Source organism: Ostrinia furnacalis, unplaced genomic scaffold, assembly GCF_004193835.3.
Source record: "Ostrinia furnacalis isolate ACB-3 unplaced genomic scaffold, ASM419383v2 OfSCF5394, whole genome shotgun sequence".
Taxonomy (NCBI): Eukaryota; Metazoa; Arthropoda; class Insecta; order Lepidoptera; family Crambidae; genus Ostrinia; species Ostrinia furnacalis.
Genome location: NW_021135633.1, coordinates 257,218 through 266,692, shown reverse-complemented (window position 1 = coordinate 266,692; position 9,475 = coordinate 257,218). Strand labels below are relative to the sequence as shown.

The 9,475-nt window shown below is 33.7% G+C and overlaps 2 protein-coding genes across 2 annotated transcripts; one reads left to right on the top strand and one right to left on the bottom strand.

Annotated features, from left to right (window-relative positions):
* Positions 1-4,046, top strand: LOC114361030 (RAS oncogene family member Rab21). Its single transcript, XM_028315942.1, has 4 exons — positions 1-431; positions 1,279-1,446; positions 1,526-1,644; positions 1,789-4,046. Exons 1-4 carry the CDS (start codon positions 300-302, stop codon positions 1,997-1,999), a joined length of 630 nt encoding a protein of 209 aa, XP_028171743.1. The 5' UTR covers positions 1-299; the 3' UTR covers positions 2,000-4,046.
* Positions 3,177-9,342, bottom strand: bor (ATPase family AAA domain containing bor). Its single transcript, XM_028315941.1, has 10 exons — positions 9,026-9,342; positions 7,834-7,988; positions 7,637-7,749; positions 7,328-7,534; positions 7,040-7,197; positions 6,658-6,917; positions 6,441-6,564; positions 6,055-6,346; positions 5,507-5,705; positions 3,177-5,340 (listed from the first exon to the last, which is right to left on the bottom strand). Exons 1-10 carry the CDS (start codon positions 9,216-9,218, stop codon positions 5,143-5,145), a joined length of 1,899 nt encoding a protein of 632 aa, XP_028171742.1. The 5' UTR covers positions 9,219-9,342; the 3' UTR covers positions 3,177-5,142.
* Positions 9,343-9,475: the final 133 nt, after the last annotated feature.

Here is a 9,475-nt window from a genome sequence, read left to right as displayed (position 1 = left end):
GTCAGCTGTCCTTTCTCGCTCAGTCCCTGTGTAATTTGTGATTCTGTAAACTGACGAGTTTGTGAATGTTCGAACGTGTTTTTTATTGCTGAAAAATTGAAAAATAGGAACTCGAGATTAACGTTCTTGTTCATTTGGTACGGCCGCGATCAATAAGTTTGTTGTGGGCGTGATGTAAAAACAGTCCGTCACCTGTTTTGAAACGTTTGTTCATACATATTTATTGCGTGTGTGCCGCTAATTTAATATTCGTAAATAGATAGTTAACGTGTAAAAACTAACACTATCGTGTTGTAATCATGAGTACTGCGGCTAACGGTTCATATAACTTCAAAGTAGTGCTATTGGGCGAAGGATGCGTTGGGAAGACTTCCATACTATTGCGCTACATTGAGGACAAGTTCAATGACAAACATCTCACGACGCTCCAGGTAGGTGGTCTAATTAATTTCGCATATTACGTACATATGCGACTGAGGTGAATGTCGTAACAACAACTATGGCGACGAAACACTAGTTTATGATCAACCTACAGTAGGACTATCACTTACCAGTACCTGCTATTGGAATACAATAACTATCCAGGAAATCTGGCTGGGGTTTTCAAATGAAGAAGTTTTGTCTTATTTCTGAACTTAAGGTCTTTGTCTGGTAATAGCCATTTTGGTGATGGCAGCTTTGTTAATAATAACTGATATAACTATTGGTATCTTTAATTTGCTGAAAAACATTTACTTAATATGGATAATGGATATATGCTTAATGGAATTGGACTTCATTTATTAGATAGTTAATACAAACCTATATTTTAAATCAATCTTATTTGATTTTGAATCTATGTCATATCACAGATACTAAGATGAACATATTATAGTAATTGAATACAACAGAGGAATGCAGTGAGTAACTGCAGTTTAAAATGTGTTCTTGCATAATAACAATTATGTTTAATATTAATTTGTGTTCTAGTTATCTCTGTCATTTGAAAATGCATAATAACAATTATGTTTAATATTAATTTGTGTTCTAGTTATCTCTGTCATTTGAAAAACTAAGTACATAGAATGCTTAACACTTCCATGAACAGTGAACTGTTAAACTTGTATTGTGTCTGGGTTACTGTCCGTGAAAGTGTTAAGAATAGTATTTTTGAATCATCAATCATGCAATAATCACAGGTAGATGACAGATAAAAATACTGACTATTCACAACAAAGACTATTGTAGGGGTCTGTATCTACGTCACTAGCTAGTCACTCAATTTACTCTCTATTCCAGGCAACATTTTTGAACAAAAAAATCAACATTAATGGCAAGCGCATAAACTTGTCAATCTGGGATACAGCTGGCCAAGAGAAATTCCATGCTTTGGGTCCGATTTACTATCGGAACTCAAATGGAGCTATACTAGTCTATGATATTACAGATGAAGACTCGTTTGGGAAGGTAAGATCTACTAATAACAGATCATTAATAAAGAAACAGAGCATTTTAGTTATCAACTTATTCATATTTTTTATTTTAGGTCAAAAATTGGGTGAAAGAACTGAAAAAAATGCTGGGATCTGACATAGTTCTTGTGATTGCTGGTAATAAAATTGACTTGGAACATGAAAGAACTGTACCACTTGAAGAAGCAGAAAGGTAAATAAACTAACCAACTCCTTCAACAAAACTGAATATCCCATAGAACTTTTTTGTCTGTTTGGACCTCTATTTATATAGGAATTAGCTACAAATAGGATAGCTATGGTATAATAAATCTGAAATATTCATGTTTTCTTTCAGTTATGCAACCATGGTAGGTGCGAAGCATTTCTACACATCTGCAAAATTAAATCAAGGTGTAGAAGATCTATTCCTTGAACTAACACGCGAGATGTCAGAAAGGCTTGAACGCAACTCCCAGGCTGATGTGTCCAGGACGTCCAGGGTTCTAGTGGTTGAAGATGAAGCTCCAGCTCAGACGTCGTGCTGTGGTGGTGCTAAACATAACTAATCTCAATTAATATTGATAAAAAGTTATAAAATGGGTATTGTGTTGTATAGAAATTTTAAGCAGGTATATTTTATTAAACTCTTAAATATTAATAATAATGAGATTGAGAAGAATCTTCCATTGTGAGCAAGTAAGAAGATCAGCTTCAATTAAGATCTAAAGATGAGCTGATTCATATTTATCTACACATAATTATGATTATGCTTCACTCTTAATGGAAATATTCTCTATTTTAATAGGTTTAATTTAAGTCATTTTTGCTTATATAAATTTATATTCATTTGTTATTATGAAGATTACTAAAATTATTTGATAGAATGAGAAATTCAGACATCTTTAGTCATTGCCAAAATATTGTTTTAGAGACTATAATAATCTTCGTTTTTCTTCTAAGATAAGATAAAACTACAATATTTTTTGTTATCTCAAATTACAATTTCATGTTAAGCTTCTGCATTATCTAGATTTCTTTGTCTTCTGTGTAGGTGTCGCTTTGTCAAATAGCTTACAGTTTATAAAATATCATATTTAATTAGTGAACCAAAGATAATTATGTTATAAATTTATTGATCCACTCATAAAATATATTATATCTAACAGCATTGATATCGCCATATTTATTGAATTTTAATTTTATCTTATGTTATTAAGAATAACTATAGTAGTTGAAACACTACATCATGTTTGACATAGAAAGAATGATAAAGTGCACTGTGTCTGCTGCGTTAGCTTTAATGGTTTATTACATCATATTTTGATTACTAAGTAGGCGCGCACACCGTTGATTTTTAGTTGGCCGATAGTTGTGCCCGATTTTAAATTGTATGAAGAATCGGCCAAATCGAATCGGCGTAGTGTGCGCATACATGCCCATACTGATCAACTGCCCGACTAAACTATCGGCCGACGAAAAATCAACGGTGTGCACCTACTCTAAATCGTGCCTGAAAATGGCGCCTATGCCTACCGCCACAGTTGCTGTATTGTACAGTAAAAGTCTGGCTGAAGACTACTTCCAAATTATTGAACAATGACAATAATATTGAATATTTGCGTACCTACCTACCCAATGCTTTGGTTTGTGATAATTGAGAATTATCTGATGTTTTTAGACTTAGTGGGTACTTCTTTGTACCTGACAGCATTTTTTTTACACAATAGAAGCTTTTCTTTAGCAATTGGTCAGTGTATAAAATACATTGTTTTCTTTATTCTTCTACATTTCACTTCTGTACTTTAGTTTTAAGTAGTATGTAAGTAATAGCTTCGAACATTCGTGTCTGAACAAATGAATAGATAGGTGTTATATTTTTTAGCTAGGTCTAATAAAGATTATTCTCATGGATTTAAAAAATGTAAAGTCCATTCCATGGTGTTACTTTTAGCAAATTTGTCTTTATCTGTTATTCATTTTATTGCCATTGTCTACCAATAACTTACATGCCAATATCAAAATTATTTTTTACTAAAATAACTGTAAATTACTATGCATCATTAATGTTTAATTAGATCGCCATTGTTTTTTATTTACCTGCCAAATGGTTATAAAAAAAAATTCTATTTCATTATTTAGTTATGTATAAAAATGTACCTTCATGAATGAAATTGCTGTGGCTTACCATATTTATATTTTAAAAGCATACTTAATAGAGATATAATAACTATTTATTTATATAGAATTGATGTATTTTAATAATAAGATGTATTTAAATATATTGTTGTCAAGGTGCATTTGCAAATAAAACAACGTGTACCATGACAGATGTATCTAATTTAACTACAAGTAAATAACAAATCCGTAACAATTAACATTATTTTTGATGATTAAAACTAACAGGAAAATACATATGCTAACTTAATGTCCTTTCATTACTTTCAATCAATAAGCATTCAAGACGATTTTGTAGGTCACTAACAAGAAATATATATTCCAATCGGAATAATTTATTTATTATTTTTCATGTTGGACCTACAAACTAATTTAGTTAAGTCGTTTGATGGTACCGTAGTCCTTGTCTTTTGATGTTAAATAAAGATTTTGACAACATTTACTTTTTTCTTTATCCAGACCACCGATCGCAATAAATATATTTAACTTTTCCCTAAAAGCAAATCCATAAACTAAGATGAAACCAATTCCTCCCAGTCCCAACATCTTTAGACTACACTATACACTGAAAATGCACATTTTTAGTTTCATTCTTAAATATATGATTATTTGTGCTCATAACTACATCTTAATGAACAAAAGAACTGTGAGCATGTTTGTTCTTGCTCATTAGTTTATAATTCAGAATGTTAAAATTAAGTTACTGTGGAGATTGTTACTATTAGAAATCCACCGAACACAATCTTTAGTTAAAGTTTGGAACTACATAATTTCTGAAATATGACTACCTAAATTGGTTAACATTACCCAGTTTTATCGAAAATAATTCACAACAACATCCATTTATATTACTTTAATATTCGATAAAATGTACCATATAGTGTAAGTATAAAGACTTTCTTTCTAGAAAGAAATTTGTATAAACTTTATGTAAAAACAGAAGTTAAAAGCTTTCAAAACGTCATTGTTTAAATGCTTTATTACAAGAGGAGTTTGTACCTAAGTTAGTTGAATGAGTAGGAATGCAGATAGCCTTTTGAGCTTTTGTGAAGCAGAAGCTCAAGTGATACCTAATTACTAATTCAGTATAACGAGTGCAGACCACGCTGTATAGACGGCGAGCAGTCTTTGTGCTTTTTATCGTTTCTGTCGATTATTCGTTTCAGAACGTGTTAATAATACGACAATACAAAAAGTCTTTTAGATAGATGATTCACCTAACCTTAATAAATGTATTATATTGACAGTCCGAGACTTTTTCTAATATTACACACTTTACAATAATATTAATTTTATTTGACTGCTTATCATTTTTACAAATTTAGCAAAAGGGAACGTAAGTTAACTCTTATTTCTTTTGTGATAAATATCGCAGTATTTCCATGTCACGATCAGTTAACGCAATAAACTTTGGTAGTTTTGTAATAGTGAAATCGTATATAATTTTGTTATTACTATCACAGTTCATATTATTGCCATTATCGTTTGAATATATCGTTTCTGCAAATGATGGTGCATTATTTGGGTGTAGATGTCACTTTTCCGTCTCCATTTCTTTCTGGGACGACTTCTTTTTGGATGCAGATTTTGATTTGACGGCAGCGTCTTCTTTTGAGGGCAGTTCTGTTATTGTCGCCTTCTGATGAACTTCGGGCTTGTCGTCTAACGGTGGCAAATCTAAAAGGTACGGCATCATACTGCGGGACTTTTCTTCAGCCGACAGCCACTCCATCTATAAAGGTTAAAATAACGATTGCAGTTGTAACAATTTAAGTTATTATCAACAACTTATGAGGTTTAACCCTTTGGAATAGATAATAAATTGTTTATTAGAGGGCAACAACAGTGACAGTTATTTTATACTGTAACATAGACATTGGTTGAATTGAACAACTGACCTTTTGACGATGATCCCTCACAGCGTCGTCGCAGATGTCAATGCACATCTGTTCGGTGAGGCGTCCATCGTCGGAGGCGTAGGCGGCCGCTTGCCACGCCACGCCCAGCTTGGACAGCGCTCGCCCAGACATGCCGGCGGTCCGCGCAGCCAGCACTGAACACAACGCGCCGTAATCGAACTGATCAACGCTCAGACGCCTGGAAAAACATACATAATGATGTATCATAACCATTATAAACATACAATATGCATAAGAGTGCTCTGTGACAAAATAATAATTCATTTATTTCTTGTTAGTAGACTTAGGCTGGGTTGCACTTGCACCATCTTCCTTTAACTAATATCAAAAATCTGTCATAAATACAAAAAACATCGGTTATCGTTATAGTTACGGTCAAAGTTCAAAATTAAAAATGTCGTTAAAGTTAACCTAAAAATGTCCCAACACTGCCATTGCTTCGGGACAATAATACAGGTCAATGCTCAGAAACAGCGCAAGAAACTCAGTCACTATTGTCAGTATACATAATTATTATTAACAATCACCTTTTTCCCTCGGATGCAGGCTGCAGAACAAACTTGTCGAAGTACAAACGGATGAGACGCTCTCGCTCCTCGAGGCCAGGCAAACCGAATTCAATCATCTTATCCAAACGATCGTTTATGGCGGAATCGAACTGTTGAGGCGTGTTGGAAGCCAGCACCAACATGATACGGTTGCTTTGATCCGAAGTGCGATACAAAAATGCGTTTAGAGCTGCTCTCAAGTCCTCACTGATTCTTTCCGAGGAACGCTTTCTCAAAAATGCATCAGCTTCATCAATGAACAGAAGTACTCCTACAAAAATATCAGATTATTACAGAAAAACTGCAAAGAAACTAGATCTCAGAACAAACATTATAAAATGTTTTATTCTTATAATAACAATTACCTTTCCGACTGGTGTTTGCCCAATCAAATACTTTGTGAATAGCAGCCACAGCATCTTTACCCATTGGAGCGACATCACCTCCAGTAAGAATAGCATAATCCATTCCAGAATGTTTGGCCAGTTTCTGCAATAAAAATTTCCATATTACAACTACTAATATTCATAATACCTAATAAAATATAAAATAATAATAATATGAATAAAAGGTGCATCATACCTTCGAGAATAAAGTTTTACCAGTTCCAGGAGGCCCATACATAAGCAAGTTTCTGTAAAATCCTTTGTTCAAACGAGTGTTCTTTGTTGCAATGGCTATGTCTCTCAGCTTGTTCTCCAGTGTTGGTGCAAGGACCACACCCGTCAGGGCATCTGATGGCTTTTTGAAACTTGCAATAGCTTTGGACACTGTTAGTATTGGGTGCTTGAGCGCCTCCAATATTGAGAATCTTGATGTTTCATTTACAAGGGTGGGTTTGCCTGCAAATAATGGTTAAATGGTTAAAAATGTCTTTATTTAAATTCAAGGATATTTCCATCACCAGGCTCGATCTCAGATGTAGTAGATGATTAATTTAAACGATAAAGTGTCTGGTAATTACCAATTCTAGCTTCAATAAATCTTGCAGTCACCGATGTGGCGCCCTTAGCGGTGTAAACTCCAAGAGCAAGAAGGGATAATCCTCCGGCAGCAGCTAATGTCTTATCCCAGTCAGTAACTAGTGCATTTAGACCAGTGCCAACCACACTGCCAGCAGTTCTAACAAATAATCATAAATTAAGTCTCTAATTTGCAGATTTTAAAGCTTATTCATGAAAACCAAAAAAAGTACACAATTTTTTAGATCTACATCAGTTCCGATTTGATGATACTGTAAAATAGTACTTACTTTATACTTTCCAGTATTGTAGTTCTGTTTTCAGCTGCTTTTAATCTTATTTGTTCTAGTGTGATGTCGCGGTTTTCTCTTTCAGCTTTGGCGCGAGCCTTTGCCTCAGCTTCAATGGTTTTCAATTTGTTCTTCTCACGCAGTTCCATTTCGTGTTCAATTGTGGCTCGCCGCAAAGCTTCTTGTTTAGCGACACTTTCTTCTTGCCTAAAAATATGGAAATATTAAAAACATTGACATAATCCTTGATGAAACTTTCATACAAATATTTATGATACTAAACAAAATATTAGAAAAAAGAATACTTGCTTTCTCAAAATTTCTTCCTGAGACTTTTGTTGTTGAACCAACTGTTCTTCGTATCTCTTCTTAGCTAGCTGATCTTGATATTGAGCTCTCATTTGATGTTGTTTTGTTTCTTCCTGGAATAAACATTTACTGATGAACTACTACTGAACAGACATTATACGTGAAAAATAATAATGAAAGATCAGCATGGACTGTACCTGCAAAGTTTTACGCCTCTCCTCATAATCAATCTTTTTCTGATCCATTTTAGCATGTTCAATGGCAGCTTCATATTCTTTAATTTTAGCCATTTGCTCTTGCTGTTTTGTTGCTTCTTGCAATTTGCTAAGTTCCAATGCATCTTTGGCATGTCCTACAAACAAGATGTAAATGATGTGTCATAAAATAAAATTATAGAAATTACCAGCTGAGATAAAGGTTCATCATCACATGTCTTTTTTTGCATAAATAAATAGAAAAGATTTTACATTATAAAGTATGGTCAAATCAAAATAGAGCACTTCTATAAAATAACATTCAATACAGTAAGTTGGTTAAAGGTTATTTGTGAACACATAATTAAGGCTGGGTTGCACCAACTTACTTTAACTGTAACTTTAAAAATAACCAGTGTTTTCTGTATGGAGTTTTGAGTATGTAAAATGTTAATCAGTAAAATCTATGTTGTATAAATTTAACAAGCTTTCTTTTGTGGCTAGCGTAATTAAATCTAATACTGGAAAAAATTATACAGACTTGTTGGGCAAAAAAATTATATGGAATCGCAAATTACGCAAACACTAACACCTGGTAGTAACTCGTAAGTGTTTGGGAATCAAGACAGTACAATCAAGCATTTATAGTTATTCGTAGACAATCAATGAAAATCAAATAAATGTACTTTGATCCCTAGATGTTTAGATGGATTTCATTCACAGGAATACAGTACAATAACTCTAAATACATTTCTATACTGCAAATTGAACAGCCTATTAACAGATTGGATGAAAATCTCACAGTAATACTGTAGCACATGCAGAGTTTATAAAATACAAAGAGTGCCGCTTAGCTTTGTAATGTACTTAAACACAGGAATTTTTAACAAACAGGGACATAAGTTTTAACTGTACTGATAAGCAGATATAATTCAGTGGCACAGCTATCGTAGTGTGTCAAATAGGCAAGGGCGTCTAAAATTATAAGGAGCATTCGTCAAAACGTGCAATAAGCATGCTGACAATTGAGTTATTCACAACGTTGAAGTCAATTTTATGTTTCCAAAACTGAAATATACAAGTAAAGTAAGTAAAATAATTCGAATTGCAATATGCACGATGTTTCTTAGAGGTTATGTGATCGCATTATGCAATACTAAAAAAGGTTACGATTTGAAGTTATTTCCATACTTACTTGATTTCTCCAGTTCTCTAGCAGCTTGAGCGGCTCTTTCTAGAGCACTTGAGTCAAACCGATAAGCCTCCATCGCTTTTTTCTCAGATTTAGTGAGTGTAACTGGAGGCGCGGCTGCGCCTCCGCTATCTCCTGGGGCATCATCAGCAGGAGGCTGAGGAGGTTTTGTACTGTACCCGAATAACCAAGACATAATTATAAGATAAAGTTTAATTCATGAAATAACTCTAAAATAATTTAAATCAGTTTTTCAAGATCTAGTTCCACAAACCGACTGAAACTGACGTTTACTTGTCTCATCCATAGAGAAAAGTAATACATGTCTCATCTGTGCCATAGACTAATCAGATATTGCATAGACAATAAATACATTCATCTATAGTCTTTGGTCAGCCATCTTTAATCGTGTTCTCGATTATGTTTGCACACAAATATTTTCGCCACAATACC

Excerpts from the sequence above, each read along its gene's own strand:
- bor (XM_028315941.1), bottom strand. The coding sequence starts at position 9,218 with ATGTCTTGGTTATTCGGGTACAGTACAAAACCTCCTCAGCCTCCTGCT. Across the intron at positions 7,750-7,833 it reads AGAGGCGTAAAACTTTGCAG|GAAGAAACAAAACAACATCA; the intron begins GTACAGTCCATG and ends TGTTTATTCCAG. Across the intron at positions 7,535-7,636 it reads CAGGAAGAAATTTTGAGAAA|GCAAGAAGAAAGTGTCGCTA; the intron begins GCAAGTATTCTT and ends CCATATTTTTAG.
- LOC114361030 (XM_028315942.1), top strand. The coding sequence starts at position 300 with ATGAGTACTGCGGCTAACGGTTCATATAACTTCAAAGTAGTGCTATTG. Across the intron at positions 432-1,278 it reads AACATCTCACGACGCTCCAG|GCAACATTTTTGAACAAAAA; the intron begins GTAGGTGGTCTA and ends TCTCTATTCCAG. Across the intron at positions 1,447-1,525 it reads ATGAAGACTCGTTTGGGAAG|GTCAAAAATTGGGTGAAAGA; the intron begins GTAAGATCTACT and ends TTTTTATTTTAG.